The sequence below is a fragment of the Eleginops maclovinus genome, chromosome 8 (assembly GCF_036324505.1).
Source record: "Eleginops maclovinus isolate JMC-PN-2008 ecotype Puerto Natales chromosome 8, JC_Emac_rtc_rv5, whole genome shotgun sequence".
Lineage (NCBI taxonomy): Eukaryota > Metazoa > Chordata > Actinopteri > Perciformes > Eleginopidae > Eleginops > Eleginops maclovinus.
This window is the reverse complement of record NC_086356.1, coordinates 20,316,168-20,333,304: the sequence shown is the minus strand read 5'-3', so window position 1 is coordinate 20,333,304 and position 17,137 is coordinate 20,316,168. Positions and strand designations below refer to the sequence as shown.

The window sequence follows — 17,137 nt, the reverse complement described above, 5'->3', positions numbered from 1 at the left end:
TGTGGACACGAATTCAAGTGTGTGGGTACGAATCGAAAAGTGTTGAAATGACGTCACTTAGGTCACAGGGGAAAGTAATCGAACCATGATTCTCCCAAACGCGCATGCGTCAATTCAAACGCAAAGATGGATGAGGATGGACTGGGTGATAGAGCTACCAGCTCAGGTGAAGCATCACAGCAGGTAAAGTCAATAACGTCTATATCCATGGGCGTTTTTAGACAGGGGCCAGAGTGGGCCAGGGCCCCTGTAGAATTGGTCCTGGCCCCCCCTATGGCCCCTGTGCCGAGCAGCCAATGATAGGCATATAAAAAAATATTTTTTAACAGCTGGCGCGAAGAGCGGAACGAGTCTGCAAAGTGCATTGACGGATTCCAAGCGCAACACACACAGGAAGGGACTAGGAGAGTCAGTTGTCCAGTTGTGACTGAGCTGCTGCCACTGGCCCTGCACGGCACGCGCTGCCTGTTCTTCCTGCTGCAAGAAGCCGATCGATGGATCTGCAGACTTGAGCTTGAATAGTTCTTCTAAAACTTTGTCGGACTATCACGCAGGACTTGAATGGGGTTGGATTACAACGCGGATGAGGTGAGGAAACAATTTATTTCTTAAAGTTACTGTACTCGATGAATAAGCCGATTTAAACAGAGTGGTGGCAATGCATTCGGTTTTGGCACTTATGGCTGTGTTACTGTTACGGGAATATCCTTGTCAGAACTTAAGACTTCGCCAAATTGCTGCTGATGTGATGTTTGTAAGAATTAGCGAAGCCATTTAAGTGAGTAAACAAACTATTGTCTATTTTTAGCGTATTATACCGGTATCTAGGGCAATGGTAGCCTAGGTCTTGTTCACGAGCAGTCCGAGATAAACACTACAGTCTGGTGGCTGTGATGTCGCGTAGCATAGTGCAGGAAACTAGACTGTTATGCTAAACGTATTTTAATGCATGCAATGTATAGTTTAATATGTGTTTGTATGTCTGATTAGCAGGCTAACACATTGCTATGATCATACCGTCTGAGACCAACTGTAATTCATGCCTGGTCACCACGACTCCCCATTATTGTTGTATCTATCCCCAACCATTAAGATAATAACCACTAAACGATCACTTTTTGTGAACCCAGTCATGAAACGGAATAAGGACATGCGGTCCTTTTTCGTTCCTATCGGGAAGAGGAATAGAGAGAATGAGGGAGATGTGCCGGAGGGGAGAGAGCAGGTGGAGCCGGAGGAGAGAGAACAGGAGAGAGAGCAGGAGGAGAGAGAGCAGGAAGAGCAGGAGGAGCCGGAGGAGAGAGAGCATGAGGAGCCGGAGGAGAGAGAGCATGAGGAGCCGGAGGAGAGAGAGCATGAGGAGAGAGAGCAGGAGGATGGAGAGCAGTCAGAACCTAGACAGAGAGAGGCAGAAATGGAGGGATTTGCAGGGATGGCAAGTCAGTCAGCAGCAGGCATGTGGAGCAGGCCCAATGCTGTTGCACCATCAGGTTTGTGTGTGTGTGTGTGAGAGAGAGAGAGAGAGAGAGAGAGAGAGAGAGAGAGAGAGAGAGAGAGAGAGAGAGAGAGAGAGAGAGAGAGAGAGAGAGAGAGAGAGAGAGAGAGAGAGAGAGAGAGCAGTAAATGCAGGTCACGATGTCCTGTCCATATAATGTGTGAACTCTTTGAATAGGCTAATGGCTCAAATAGTAATTGGTGATTAATCTATTTTTTTGCATTTAAACGTGTACTGTGTAGTATTTTTAGTAGTTTTTTTTCCAGAACTCATGCTGCCCATTCACAAATGTTACCCTTTTCATGAATATTTACCACCACCATCAAATAAGTATTCATTATGACAGGGAAAATTGCACCTTTCATACTTGACAAGGGGGATCTTCTCCATGTCCACCATTTTGAATAAAAAAATATATATTTGCAGCTGGAATACATACTTTACATACTAGTTAGTAAAAATGAGTTTATTAGGCCTACTTGGTAAACATTCATGAAAAGATTGAATTGGCAACAATTTCAGTGAGCAGCATAGTTGCAATACCTACTCTGGCCACCATCATACACAGTGAAACTCTGAGTAAAGTGTGTCTTCTTCTTCTTCTTCTTCTTCTTCTTCTTCTTCCGGTGCATGCTGGGAGATTTCGGAGTGTGAGCGAAAGAAAAGAGCGACGTTTAATAGTTAAATTTTTCCGTTTTTACTTGTTTATGGGTGTTAGTTTAATATAGTTTATCGGTGATAGTTTACTTTGCTTAATTTTGGGTCTTTTGGTGCTGTTTTTGGGGTGTTTTGCGGGCTTCTCCTGCCGGTGTCTCGCCGGCCGGCGTCTGACGCCATGGTGAATGGAGACTTTGCCAGACTCACTCGGAAGCACGGCATCAAAATATCGGCCGGCTTCCCATGCACTGTGGAGGATATCGGGCTGGCTGTGGGGGAGAAGGTCGGACACAGCAGCATTAAGTCCCTGGCGCGGATGAACAGTGCGGTCGTGATCTTTCTGGACCAGGTGGAGAAAGTGAACCGCGTTATCGAGACAGGCATCACGGTGAGTGAAATGTTTGTGCGGGTGCAGCCGCTGACGCTCCCTGCAACCAAAGTGGTTTTATCCAACGTCCCTCCCTTCATAACTGATGAGTTCCTCAGTAGAGAGCTATCCAGACACGGGAAACTTGTTTCTCCGGTGAAGAAGATGCTGTCTGGGTGTAAGTCTCAGTTACTGAAGCACGTGGTGTCTCATCGCAGGCAAGTCTATATGATACTTAACAATCGGAACGCGGAGCTCAACCTCCGTTTTCACGTTAAAGTAGATGATTATGACTACGTGATTTTTGCAACCTCATCGGTTATGAAGTGTTTTGGTTGCGGGGACTCGGCTCCGCCTGGTCCGGATGTCACTTCTGCCTCCGCGCCGGGGCCGGCTGCGGCCGGGCCGGTTGTAGTGGAGCAGCGGGCGGCTGCGGTTGCTGAAGGTGGGGTGTCTCCAGCGGCGGTGTCCGCTGGTGCGGCCGCCGTGGTGGTTGAGGGCTCCCCTCCGGAGGCGGCGGCTGCTGTTGAGGGAGGGGTGTCTCCAGCGACGGTGGCCGTTAACGCGGCTGCTGTGGTGGTGGGGGGCTCCCCTCCGGAGGCGGCGGCAGCTGCTGAGGGAGGGGTGTCTCCAGCGACGGTGGCTGTTGATGTGGCCGCTGTGGCAGTGGGGGGCTCCCCTCCGGAGGCGGCCGCGGCTGCTGACAGCGCCGCTGCGCCGGAGCAGCCGGCTGTTGCTGTGTCTGACGGGGCATGCGGGGGTGTTGCACAGGGTGTGGGTGATGGTAAGGATGTTCACGAAAGGGAGGTTGTGGTTTTGTGTAGAGGTGAAGAAAATCAGGTGGTGGGAGAAAAAGAAAAAAAAATGGTGAAAAAAACACAAGAAAAAACTGAGGTAATCGAAAAAATGGTAGAGACGGGTGAAGTCTGCCAAACACAGGAGGACAATATGGTGAAAACAGGAGAGGAGAGGAAAACATGGGGTGAGCAGGTGGAGATTGCTGAGATGGAGGATGAAGAGGTGGCAACAGCAATAGCAACAACAAAAAAGACTGCCAATAAACGCAGAAGCACGAGGAACAACGCACCTACTCTTAGAAAGAGTAGCAAAGTGGTGAGCGAGGGAAAGAAAGGAAGAGAGCAAGGGCAGACAGATGAGAGTGGGGATGAGTGTGTGTCAGACGGCAGTGACGTGATAGGGTTCAGTGACAGTCAAAAGGGAAAAATGTACACAGCGGAAATGATAAAAAACTATCTACTGCAGACAAAGAACCAGCATGGGGTAGTTGTGGAAGACTATTTCCCTGATTTGGTTGTTTTTTGTTCTTCGGCCAAGTTCCATCTTAGTCGAAAAGAGGAGTCTGCCTTCACAGAACAGGAAGCTTGGAGACTAAAGAAACTGGTGCATAAAGTACGAAAACAAATAAGCAGCAATGAAGTTAAAACCCCTTATGTGTGTTTTATTTAACTTATTTGTTTTTATTGTTGTATGCACTACCTCACTCACAATGGACACTTTTAGAGTGGGAAGCCTGAACGTCAATGGAGCCAGAGAGCTAAGAAAGAGGGCGCTAATTTATCAAACAGCAAGTATAAAACATGTCGACGTGCTTTTTTTACAGGAGACGCACAGCGACGTTGGTAATGAGAATGAGTGGAAAAAAGAGTGGGAGGGGGAAGTCATTTTAAGCCACAGCACCTCTCTCAGTGGAGGGGTGGGCTTCCTTCTCTCCAAGTCTTTTAATCCTGTCTCACTGGAGGTCGAGCAGTTTATCAAGGGGAGGTTGCTTTTAATAAAAGCAAGGTTTGACCTTTTTACGGCTGTTTTTATAAATGTGTATGCTCCAACAAACGGTGCAGAGAGGAAGCTGTTTTTACAAAAAGTTAATGATGTTTTAAACGGCTGTGCCACGGAGGACTTTTTATTCTTGGGTGGGGATTTTAATTGTACGGAAAATGCATCTTTAGATCGCAACCATGCAGAGCCGCATCCAGCATCCCAGCATGCTCTGAGGCAGCTGGTCCACTCCCACGGCCTGGTGGATGTATGGAGAAGGATGCACACAGACGATAGGCAGTACACCTGGTCCCACATCCGAGAGAATAGGATTTCATCAGCCAGACTAGATCGCATTTATTGCTTTAAGCATCATTTTAACACTTTTAAAATGTGCACTATACTCCCTGCTGGTTTTACAGATCACTCTTTGCTTCTATGTAATGTTTTTATTAGAAATGTTTTACCGAGAAGTGCTTATTGGCATTTTAATTCGGTTTTAACATTTGATAAACATTTTAAAGAGGCCCTCACTTATTTCTGGAGTGTTTTTAGACAGAGGAAGGGAGAGTTTAGCAGTCTTAGGCAGTGGTGGGACCATGGTAAGACTGAGATAAGAATGCTCTGTCAACAGCACACCCTCAATGTCACACAGGACAACATCAGATCTATGAAAGACCTGGAGAGTGATATAGTGGAACTAGAAACAATAAGCGAGTCCACAGGAGATCGAGGATATATTGAAATCCTCAAAGAGAAAAAGATGGCTCTAGCCAGCCTGCTGGACGTTAAAGTTCAGGGTGCACTGGTCAGGTCCCGGTTTTTAAACATAAACGAGATGGATGCCCCCACTAGTTTCTTCTTTGGCCTGGAGAAAAAGAATGGACAGAGGCGGGTAATCCACTCACTGCTGTCAGACACAGGGCAGGAATTAACAGAGCCAAGCCAGATCAGGAGGCGAGCTGTGAGTTTTTATTCCACCCTCTACACGAGTGAATATAACGAGGACGAAACGCTGTCAGAGGAGTTTTGTGCAGAACTACCTCAGGTCTCTGAGGAGGCCAACTCACAGCTCGCAGGGCCGTTGACAACGCAGGAGTTGCAGGCCGCACTGCAAGGCATGCAGGGACGGCGGGCTCCTGGTATCGACGGCCTCTCGGTTGAGTTTTTTAAAGCCTATTGGGACATCTTGTCTCATGACCTGTTAGACGTTTTTAACGAGAGTCTGGCCTCTGGCTCTATGCCAATGTCCTGCAGCAGAGCGGTGATCACGCTGCTGCCAAAAAAAGGGAACTTGCAGGACATCAAAAACTGGCGCCCTGTGTCTTTGCTGTGTGTGGATTACAAGCTTCTGTCCAAGGCTTTGGCCACCAGGTTGGGGAGAGCTATTGAGCAGGTCATCCATCGGGACCAGACCTACTGTGTGCCCGGCAGGTCCATGGTGGACAATGTTCACCTGATTCGAGATGTTTTGGAGGTCTCCAGCTCATTGGGCATTGATACTGGTCTGATTTCTCTAGATCAGGAAAAGGCTTTTGACCGCGTTGAGCACAGCTTCCTCTGGAAAGTAATGGAGAAGTTTGGGTTCAGCGCTGGTTTCATAGCTAAGATCAAAGTCTTGTACAATAAGATTGAGAGTGTGCTGAAGTTCAACGGTGGGCTGTGTGCTCCTTTTAGAGTGTGTAGAGGGGTCCGGCAGGGCTGTGCTCTGTCTGGGATGCTCTATGCACTCTCCCTAGAACCCCTCCTCTGCAAAATACGCTCTAAATTACAAGGGCTGTTTTTACCTGGTTTTAATGGAAGCACGGTTTTATCTGCGTATGCGGACGACATTGTTGTTTTTATTAGTGACCAGAGGGATGCAGACATTTTAACCAATATTGTGACAGATTTTGGTTCAGCATCGGCAGCGAGGGTCAATTGGAAGAAGAGCGAGGCCCTCGCTGTCGGTGAGTGGCGTGGCGGTCTCCCAGTTCTCCCCCAGGGAATGACATGGAAAAGAGATGGCATAAAGTACCTGGGGGTGTTTGTAGGGAACACAAATATAGTCCAGAAGAACTGGGAGAACGTCACAGAGAAAATTGAGGAAAAACTGTCCAAATGGAAGTGGCTGCTACCGCAGATGTCTTTTAAAGGTAGAGTGTTGGTTTTAAACAACCTTGTGGCATCCCAACTGTGGCACCGCCTCACCTGTGTAGACCCTCCCTCAGGCCTACTGGCCCAAATTCAAAAGAGATTGGTAGATTTCTTTTGGGATGGGCTACACTGGGTGCCACAGGGGGTGCTGTTTTTACCTAGAGAGAGGGGGGACAGGGCCTTGTCCACCTGGCCAGCCGAACAGCCACCTTTAGAGTGCAGTTTCTGCAAAGGTATCTTACCGGCCCGGCTGATTTGGTGTGGAGAGATGTGAGCAGCTGCATTCTAAGACGCGTGAGTAACCTGGGGCTGGATGCTGCTCTGTTTTTAACTGATTTAACCATTTTAAAGTTAAGTGGGTTACCTCCCTTTTATCAAGGTGTTTTTAAGTCTTGGGCCCTTTTTAACCATAGAAGGTGTCCAAAGACTGACTCTCTGCACTGGTTGTTAGAAGAGCCTCTGATTCATGGAGCCAGGCTGGACGTTAGCTGCAGCGAGACACCAGGACTGGCGGTGGTGCTGCGCAGATCTGGGACCCTGAGCCTTCAGCAGGTGGTGGAAGCAGCGGGGCCGGAGCTGAGCGACGCCCGGGCCTTGGGCTCTCTGCTGGGTCTACACTCTGTCCGGGTGGCCCAGAGGATCCTGCAACTCTGGAGCCGGAGCCTCTGCGCTGAGGAGCAGAGACTGTTAAGGAGCTACGGACAGGGCAGAGCCAAACCAGACCCAACAGACCCTTTCCCGGAGATATACCTGAGCCCAGGGCTCGGAGAGCTGACGGGCCCCCTGCTCAAGGTTGCAAACCCAGAGAAAATGAGCATACACAAAGCTGACAAAAAGACTATATACACGAACATTGTAAAAGCTATCAACAAAAATGGACTGAAGGACAGGGCCTCCACTGTGTGGAGCACTAGACTGGGTGCCGGAAACGGACCAGGCCCACAGTGGAGGATTCTGTACAAACCCCCCTTAAAGAAACGTACTGCCGACCTCCAGTGGAGAATTTTACACGGCGCTATCGCCTCCAACTCTTTTATCTCTGTCATCAATCCTGCTGTCAGTAACAACTGTCCATTTTGTGGTTTTAGAGAGACTGTTTTCCATGTTTTTACAGAGTGCCAGAGACTCACGGGTTTCTTCTCTCTTTTAACATTGGTTTTTAGTCTTTTTAGTATAGCTTTTACAGAGAGCGTGTTTATCATGGGAGCGCCATACAAAAAGACAAACAAAGAAAAGTGGCAGCTCCTAAACTACCTCTCTGGTGAGGCTAAAATGGCTATATACCTAAGTAGGAAGAACAGAGTGGAAAACAAAAAGGGACAAGAAGCAAAAGCGATCTGGCTGTGCAACATCAGAGCCAGACTCTGGCTAGAGCATCGTTTTTATAAACACATTGGGGACTTGGAAGCTTTTAAACAACGGTGGTGTTATAAAGACATTGTATGTTCGGTGGTTAACGACGATTTGCACTTTACACAAGTTTTTAAGGCTTAGCTTTTTATTTACCTATTCTAGGTAAATAGATTCTTGTTGTACTTGATGTAAACATGTAATAAAGTGTTTTTGTAAAAGTCAAAAGTCTTCTTCTTCTTCTTCTTCTTCTTCTTCTTCTTCTTCTTCTTCTTCTTCTTCTTCTTCTTCCAGATATCAGCATGTGCAGGGATGACTGTCCAGTGCAGCCACAGATTAAGACCTTCCCTTCCACCATCATGGGAGGCAGGAAGCGTAGTTTCCAGGCCAGTTGGTATGATCTACATCAGTGGCTTGAATACTCTGTTTCCTGTGACTCAGTGTTTTGTTTTGCATGCCGCCACTTTAGCCTACCAAATGCAGCAACCACTGTATTTTATGAGGCGCCCCTAGGGACATTATTCAGAAATACCGTTCACACACACATGTGAAACACTCTCACACACACAACTGAAACCAAAAGCTCTCATAAACACATGTGAAATGGTCTTACACACACATGTGAAACACTCTCACACACACATATGAAACGCTCTCACACACATGTATGAAACGCTCTCACACACACATATGAAACGCTCTCACACACACATATGAAACGCTCTCACACACCCGTGAAAATATTTTTTTAAATGTATATATTAATTTCAGTATGTTGTGTGAGAGGAATTTCAGTATGTTGTGTGAGAGGAATTTCAGTATGTTGTGTGAGAGGAATTTCAGTATGTTGTGTGAGAGGAATTTCACTTGAAACGGAAGGCATTTCACTTGAAACGGAAGGCATTTCACTTGAAACGGAAGGCATTTCACTTGAAACGGAAGGCATTTCACTTGAAACGGAAGGCGTTCCAATTAAACAGGAAACGGTTGAGAACAAACAGCGCATTGCAAAATACAGGCGAAATACTATTCTTTGTTGGTTCGCTACACCGATGTCTTCTCAACAGCCCGCACGTAGCCTAACTGAGGCAGCAGCGTTGCTCAACACTATATTGGCCTCAGCGGAGACCATTAGAACGCTGTCAAGTGCAACCACAATGGTGCAGCAACCGACCGTTCCAACTCGAGGTGAGGACACCGTGGACGGTCACCTAGCATCGCTCTTCCCATCCCGCAGCGGGCAGCGGCCAGCTACAGCTCCTCTTAGGAGAGATTGTGCACCACGTTATCAAGCACAACATTGCTTTGGCACATGGACATCTGGCACGAGGAAAACAAGGTAATTATAAATATCCGGAGTTTGAAATTATCTTTATATATAGCATGAACATCGTTTCCACTGCTAACAGACTGTCAATCCGTTTTCACTTCAAAAACGAAAAAAACAACATTTTGAGTGTTTTGGTCTGATGTCATTTTAATTTTTCTACTTTTGCTTGCGTATTGGAGACAAAACTTGACTGAAGTTAATAAAAATGATATGTGAGATAACTTTACTGCCAGGAGAACCAGGCTATTAGCTCCAGAGTAAGCGGAAGTTAGCTAGCTAGTGTGCTAAATAAAGTTATATTATTTTAGTTCAGTGGCATTAATTAATAATGTGGAAACTGTTATTTCCTTCCCAAATGAAGAGCATTGTCGGTTTTATCATTATTATTAACAATAATAATAATAACATTAACATTGTTATAACCTTCACAGTAGGAGACCTGTGCTGGTGACTCAGATGCACTTAATTTTTGGTTTAAAACGGGGAAAAAAAACATTTGCTCGTTTTATCGTTTTTAATTAAGGGGAAAACTGATTATACTTTAGTACCCTGACTTACTGTTTTCTCATTATTGTTTTATTATAGCAGTATGACTTAACTGTCTGCCTTCATGTAGTCGAATAGTAGACTTATAATGCATAATACATTCTTATTTCAGAGCTAGGGCACAGCAGCATGGCCATTTCAATAAGGACGTGATACTACTCCCCAATCCATCATTGGATGTAGTGTGCAAACAACGTCCAAAGGTACGGTTACACAAACATGGACATATCCTCAGTGCCTTTGAGTTCCAGAAGGCCTGGGACCACCGGACTGTTATTGATCGTATCAGACAAGGCTTTGGTGAGCATATTCCGGAGGACGTCAGGTAAACCTTTTTCTTTTTCCTTCTTGCGTTGTTAATAATACAATAATCTTTATTTAAAGAGCACTTTTAAAACATAGTTTCAAATTGCAATCATCATTTATAAAAACACATAAAAGTTGAATTTGGCTCAAAATGTACAGGATTCAGTCACACACCTTATAGGAGCAAGAACCTGACAGACAGACAGACACACACTAACACAAGCATACTGTTACATCATATTGTTAAGCCCTTAGCCGTAAAGTATTTCTTGTTGTTGTAATATCCTACATCTTCTTTGTAGCCTCCGGCTTGTAATGTCTTGTGGCAATAAGTTGGTGTCCCCTAAGATCCAGGAGGGTCAGGAGCTGAATGGGATGCTAATCCACAAGGTTTTTAAAACCAAAGCCCTGTATGTAAGACCATCAAGGACCCTTTTAGTAAGTTTGCTTTTTTGTTTGTTTTACCACTTAATTAAATTAAGTATAATTACCTTTTGAAAAGAAAATGTTAACTGTTACCTGCTTATAGCAATTTGAAGTTTATATTAAATTCAAATAGAGCAATTTAAATTGAGAAGATTGTGAACAAAGGCTCCCTATTTTAATCGGTTTAGTAATGACTTGTTTTTTATTTAAGGTTATTTAATTTCAAAGTCTTGCTTTTTTTGCTTTTGATATATCATTTTGGGTTTTCTTTCTTTCTGTTTCAAAGACTGACTCAGAGGAGGAAAGTGAACTTTCTGCCACTGACAGATCAACTGCTAAGGACAGTGATGAGGATTGTTGTGAAATCCTGCAAATCCCTGCAGGCATGAGCAGCTGTGTCACCACCAGGGCAGCCTCAAGAGCAATGAGAAATAATGATCCCTGTACTGGCAATATTGATGGTGAAGGCAATCCTGGCACTGGCACTGGTATTGACGATGATTATAATGATGATGCCACCAACCACCCAGCTACCAGTGCTGTTAAAAGGAGTAGATTAGTAGTGGAAGGAGTGGATGGCGGCCCTGGCACAAGCAGTCAAGATGGAGGCTGCCTTCCAAGGAGTGATGGCAACCATGGGACTAGCGGCCATGATGACTACTCATCATATTTAGCACTTGTGTCAACTCTTCCTGACGACTCCTCAGATGACGAGGAATTAAACAAGGCCATTATTGCCAGTATGGAGTGTCCAATGTGAGTAGCTCACACAGACTGCGAGCGTGAGAGATCAGGATAAATAATAAGGATGTCATCTGATAATTGACCTTTAAATTATTGTGACGTACACATTGAGGATTATTTGGATGCTTGCAATGACGAAAAAAGGGTTATTCTAAAATGTGTAACTTTACTGTGTTTTTGATAATTTTTGTCTTTATAGTGCAGAAAAGGTCCCGAGTCAGGAGATACTGCTGGAACTGTCAAGCAAAATTATTACAAAACGACAGTGCAGGTTCAATATAAATCGCTCTGCTGTCTGGGAAGGAGCCATGCGGGGTTTCCAAAGGGTATCCTACGACCCAAACTTGATGATTTCTGTAAAGTTCTCAGATGACATGGGGAGAAATGAGGAAGGGATTGATTTAGGAGGGCCAAGGAGGGAATTCTTGAGGCTGCTGATGGAGACCATTGCCAGATCCGCCATGTTTGAGGGAAAAGAAAACAGCAAGAACTTCGCTCTTGACAGTACTGGTAATGTCTTGTTGTTTTTTTATTTTATAGCTATTTTAGTGTATGGTGATTTTTACATGCAAACTGATCTACAATGTATTTAATAACACATAAAATCCATGATTTTATGTAGCAATGAGTCTTTACTCATTTTTCAATATTACATTTCCTTTTATGTGATTGTTTTGCAGCTCTAAGAGAGGACCGGTACTACAACGCTGGCAGAGCCATTGCAGTGAGTTTGGTGCATGGTGGTCCACCACCAAACTTCCTGTCACCAACAGTGTTTTCGCTTCTTGTTGATGGTTCAGCAAATCCAGCTGTAGAAGACATAGCTGACCCAGAACTCCTTGAGAAAGTCAAAAAGGTCAGTTGGTAGTTTTACATGTTATATTCCATTAGAATTAGGTAATATTACAATGTTCTCTTGCTGTTTTACATTTTGAGAGGCAGTATCGGTCCTGCCTAGTCCATTGCTGAATGCCCACTTTCCATGTGTTGTAGTTTGAATTTCACCACAATCCAACAGACAAGCCAATTATAATTTCTATGTTTTCTGTGACATTGTAGCTATGTGGGAAAAAAACCCTGAACCTCAATCAACTGTTAAGGGACCTTTTGTTATCATGTAATTATGCAGTCCTCTAGTGTCTGTTTTTTTAACCGTTAAGTTATAAGCATAACAAGTAGCCCCCATAACAAGCCAACCTGCTGCTCCTTGTGATGCTAGGTATCTGAAAGTACCACGGTTGAGGAGCTTGAGGAGTCAAAGGCACCTCTACTTGAGTACCTGGCTAATGCAGGATGTCTAAGGCCTGTGCAGTCAATCAGGGACAGGGAGCTGCTGGTACAGGACATAGTGATGTTTCAGGTTGTCCACAGGGTCCAAGGTCCATTTCAAAGGTATTCAGTGTTGGTTATTTCGTCAGGTTAATCAGAATAGGAATCAGAATTTGAATTATTGACCAACATGTTGTAGGATTAACTTCACTAAAACTTAAAACTATTATTTGTATATACAAGTAAGTCACAAATTGACAATTCATAAGTGTATTAGGAACCCTATTTAAATTATGCAAAATTAGTAAAATGTTTCCATGTACTTTGTACAGATTCTGTGAAGGTCTGAAGACTCTTGGGGTTCTTGAAAAAATCAGGAGACATCCTGACAGCTTTAAGCCCCTGTTTTGCTATGAGGCAAGTCTTCTCACTGCTGACCAGATGGACAATCTCTTCAGCATTCCACTCTCTCCAGAAGGGAGCAACAAGAGAACTGCAGAAGAAATGGTTGTAATCTTCTGGAGAGACTATCTCCAGGATGCAGAAGGTAATTGATAGTTTATACTACTCGTAAAATGATGCATCTATTTATATTTTTACTTTAAAAATAGATTTTCCTACAAAAAATACATGCCATCATCAGCTAATGATAATAACTCAAGAGATGTTCAATAAACATGTTAATTAGACCAACTACCACTTAAATTGTTTTTCTGTTTTTTTGTATAGAAGAAGAAGGGCCATCCAAACTACAAAAAATATTGGCCTTCGCAACAGGAGCCTCTGTGGTGCCACCCATCGGCTTTTCCCCAACACCTTCTGTGGAGTTCATTCACAAGGGAGAGGACGACTATGCCTCGACACCATTGTTCCCTATGGCCAACACATGTGTCAACTGCATCAGGTTGCCGCTACATGTGTCATATGAACTCTTTAAAGACAAGTTTGACTTTGCTTTAGGGAACACTCATGGGTTTGGCAGGTCATGAATATACAGTGGTGGAAATAAGTTTTCAACGTGTCAACATTTATTTCTTTAAATGTTTTAATATTTTTCTGATGCAGCTATTCATTTGAAATGTATACCACATATTGGAATTGACTCAATAAAAGTCAATAAGTAAAGCTACACAGGTAAGACATTTACATGTGTGTTTAATACTTTTTCCTCTGTTATTTCACTTTGTTAAACACTTTTTATGGAATGGAATGTTACGTTTCCTTTACCTGTGTAGTTTTATTAAGTCAATACCAATATATGGTTCATATTTATTTCACATTCATTCATTTATTTCATTTCATATTTAGTTCATAATATTGCTGTTGCAATAAAGTTTGCAATCTTTAAAGTCTCAGTCTCTGCTTGTCTCGCAGTATGTCTTTTTGAAAAAAACACTTTGATCAAATGCTTCTTATAGTTTTGAAAAAATGTTTACTAGGTTCATTTAGTGTTGGGAAACAGCTTATTTACAAAGTAACTCCTATGTGGACTGAATATACTGCAAGAGTGACAAAAATAAATGTATTCCATGGTTTCCATCATTTTCAAGTGGATTCACTTGTTGAATATTGTTCATTGTGGTCTCATTAATGGCAAGATCAATGTCTGGAATGATAACATTATTATTGGTTTGAAGTTCAGGTAATGGTCCTTCTTCATCAATACCATAATGGGTGTCAACATCAATAATGTCATTTATAACCGGATGGATTCCTACGCTGTTTATGACACCTGTATGCCACAGCTGTAGTGGTGTCTGCCCCCCTTGTGTGGAGAGGCCATGGTTGTTCCACTGGTTGATGAATTCTGTTACTGCCCTTTCAATTCTTGGTAAATAGACATAATGCAGACAAAAAAGATGAAGTTCATTCAATGAATCCAGTATACCCTGTTCCTCCATAAAGTTAAAAATATTTGCAAAGTGTCTTGATACAACTCTATTGAGTTCTGCCCATAGTCTCTCAATCCTTTGGTTGTGTACTGAAACACCTGTAATAACGCTACGACTGTTCAACCCCCTTCTTTCCAACATAAAACGGGCAACATGTATATTTTCCATACCGTGATCACATCTGACCCTTAAAGGCAAACCAAAGTTTTCTACTGCCTCTATAAATAATGACAAGACACTTGAAGCTCTGTTGTTAGATAAGCACCGTAAATATATAATAGTCCGGCTAAAGCCATCGACACAGCCATGAAAGACCATCCGCCACCTAACCAGCTTGTGGTTGCCGTCAAAATGCCTGTTGGGAGATATACACTACATTAAAGAAAGTATGTACTTAAAATGTGCACATCTGAACAGTTTACAAGTCAACTTACCATAATTGGTTGGGGACCTGAACACTGTAGACCCTTCGTCGTATAGCATGACGACGTCTAAATGACCGCCCAATGGGATCAACTTGATGCAGGCTCTGTCTGACCCGCCAACGCTGAACTCTTAGGCCACGTGATCGCAGGCTTCCAATTACATATGCTTCACCTGCATTTGGAGTGTTCTGCAGTATATTTGTCACAATGCTGTCCAGATCTTGGTTTGACAATACTGCATATCTTAATGGCTCAACTTCCAGAGTTTGCCTGTGTCTGTATAGGGTTCTTCGACTGATTCCAAAGCATGATGCAATTCCCTGCCATGTCATACCAATGGACACACAATGAGAAATCTGTTCAGCAGTTATGCTGTATTGGGGTCGACCTGGATGGCCAGTCAAGGTTGTTGGGGGTATTAGATTGTTTGTCACATCAGTGGATCTCCGTCTGGCCTCATGTTCATGCAGCAAGTTGCGAAAGCATCTATATAATGATCCTAGTAGCTCACTGACATCCCTATTATCATGACCATACCTTAACACAGCAAGAAATGCAGATATAGTTCCTGTGTGGTCATCGAGCACTCGAAAAAGCCTCTCCTGATCCAAATTGTTGGATTCTTCACTTTGCAGTGACTCAATGCATTGCAAAGCACTACTGAAAAAACTTAAAACATCCTCTTCATTACCTCTCACTGCAAAAAATAAAGTTTGGACTTGGAAAATAATGAGGATCAGATGAACATTCATTGTGGTTGAAGTTGACTTCCTTGAAATTTAGCATCCTGCTTCCTTCATGTGACAGGAAGGCCTTCCTTTTTAACTGTAATGCACTCCTAATTCCCTACTGAACTCAACATTTCATATGTGTATGTGAGAGCGTTTCACATGTGAGTGTGAGAGCGTTTCATATGTGTGTGTGAGAGCGTTTCATATGTGTGTGTGAGAGCGTTTCATATGTGTGTGTGAGAGCGTTTCATATGTGTGTGTGAGAGCGTTTCATATGTGTGTGTGAGAGTGTTTCACATGTGAGTGTGAGAGCGTTTCATATGTGTGTGTGAGAGCGTTTCATATGTGTGTGTGAGAGCGTTTCATATGTGTGTGTGAGAGCGTTTCATATGTGTGTGTGAGAGTGTTTCACATGTGAGTGTGAGAGCGTTTCATATGTGTGTGTGAGAGCGTTTCATATGTGTGTGTGAGAGCGTTTCATATGTGTGTGTGAGAGTGTTTCACATGTGAGTGTGAGAGCGTTTCATATGTGTGTGTGAGAGCGTTTCATATGTGTGTGTGAGAGCGTTTCATATGTGAGTGTGAGAGCGTTTCACATGTGTGTGTGAGAGCGTTTCATATGTGTGTGAGAGCGTTTTATATGTGTGTGTGAGAGCGTTTCACATGTGAGTGTGAGAGCATTTCATATGTGTGTGTGAGAGCGTTTCACATGTGTGTGTGAGAGCGTTTCATATGTGTGTGTGAGAGCGTTTCACATGTGTGTGTGAGAGCGTTTCACATGTGTGTGTGAGAGCGTTTCATATGTGTGTGTGAGAGATTTTCACATGTGTTTATGAGAGCTTTTGGTTTCAGTTGTGTGTGTGAGAGTGTTTCATATGTGTGTGTGAGAGTGTTTCACATGTGTGTGTGAGAGCTTTTGGTTTCAGTTGTGTGTGTGAGAGTGTTTCACATGTGTGTGTGAGACCATTTCATATGTGTGTGTGAGAGATTTTCACCTGTGTTTATGAGAGCTTTTGGTTTCAGTTGTGTGTGTGAGAGTGTTTCACATGTGTGTGTGAACGGTATTTCTGAATAATGTCCCTAGGGGCCCCTCATAGTATTTGATTCCGCATTTGGGTTTAAAAACTGGAAAAAGGCGACTGAGAGAGAGGGAGGTTTTGCAGTTCACCTTAAATCTGACAGGCACAACCAAGCAATGGTGGCATGGAGGGATCATCAAAGGGCGGTAAAAACAAATAAAACACTGGAAAATGTCCTTAATGAGCAGCACACTAAACAAGTGAAGGAAAACCGAGAGTACATAAAAACAATAGGTGAGGTGCTGTTGCTTACAGCTAGGCAAAACATAGCACAGAGAGGGCATGCTGAATTTGGAGATTCAAATAACAAAGGTAACTTCAAGGAAATTCTCGATATAGTTGCCAATCATGATGCAGTTGTTAAACATAGGTTGACAAGCATTCATAATGCAAAATATACAAGCTGCACAATTCAGAATGAGGTGCTAGAGTGTTTGGCTGATATGATTAGATCAGAAATCATTGAAGAAGTTAAACACAGTGAAACCTTCAGTGTCATGGCGGATGAGACTAAAGATGTGTCAAAAAAAGAACAGATTTCGTTCATTCTCCGTTATTACTACAATGGAGTCATCAAGGAGAGTTTCCTTCATTTTGAATGTGCAGAG

The 17,137-nt window shown here is 43.5% G+C and overlaps 1 protein-coding gene across 1 annotated transcript; it reads left to right on the top strand.

Annotated features, from left to right (window-relative positions):
• Positions 1-8,556: 8,556 nt before the first annotated feature.
• Positions 8,557-13,699, top strand: LOC134868176 (uncharacterized). The gene is made up of 9 exons (XM_063889104.1): positions 8,557-9,120; positions 9,770-9,982; positions 10,266-10,401; positions 10,676-11,145; positions 11,333-11,643; positions 11,814-11,989; positions 12,353-12,525; positions 12,735-12,949; positions 13,132-13,699. Exons 1-9 carry the CDS (start codon positions 8,834-8,836, stop codon positions 13,389-13,391), a joined length of 2,241 nt encoding a protein of 746 aa, XP_063745174.1. The 5' UTR covers positions 8,557-8,833; the 3' UTR covers positions 13,392-13,699.
• The last annotated feature ends 3,438 nt before the right edge of the window (positions 13,700-17,137 follow it).

Bases quoted from the DNA above. Each gene is read 5' to 3' on its own strand.
- LOC134868176 (XM_063889104.1), top strand. From the start codon at position 8,834: ATGTCTTCTCAACAGCCCGCACGTAGCCTAACTGAGGCAGCAGCGTTG. The intron at 9,121-9,769 runs GTAATTATAAAT...TTCTTATTTCAG, and splicing joins TCTGGCACGAGGAAAACAAG to AGCTAGGGCACAGCAGCATG. The intron at 10,402-10,675 runs GTAAGTTTGCTT...TCTGTTTCAAAG, and splicing joins GACCATCAAGGACCCTTTTA to ACTGACTCAGAGGAGGAAAG.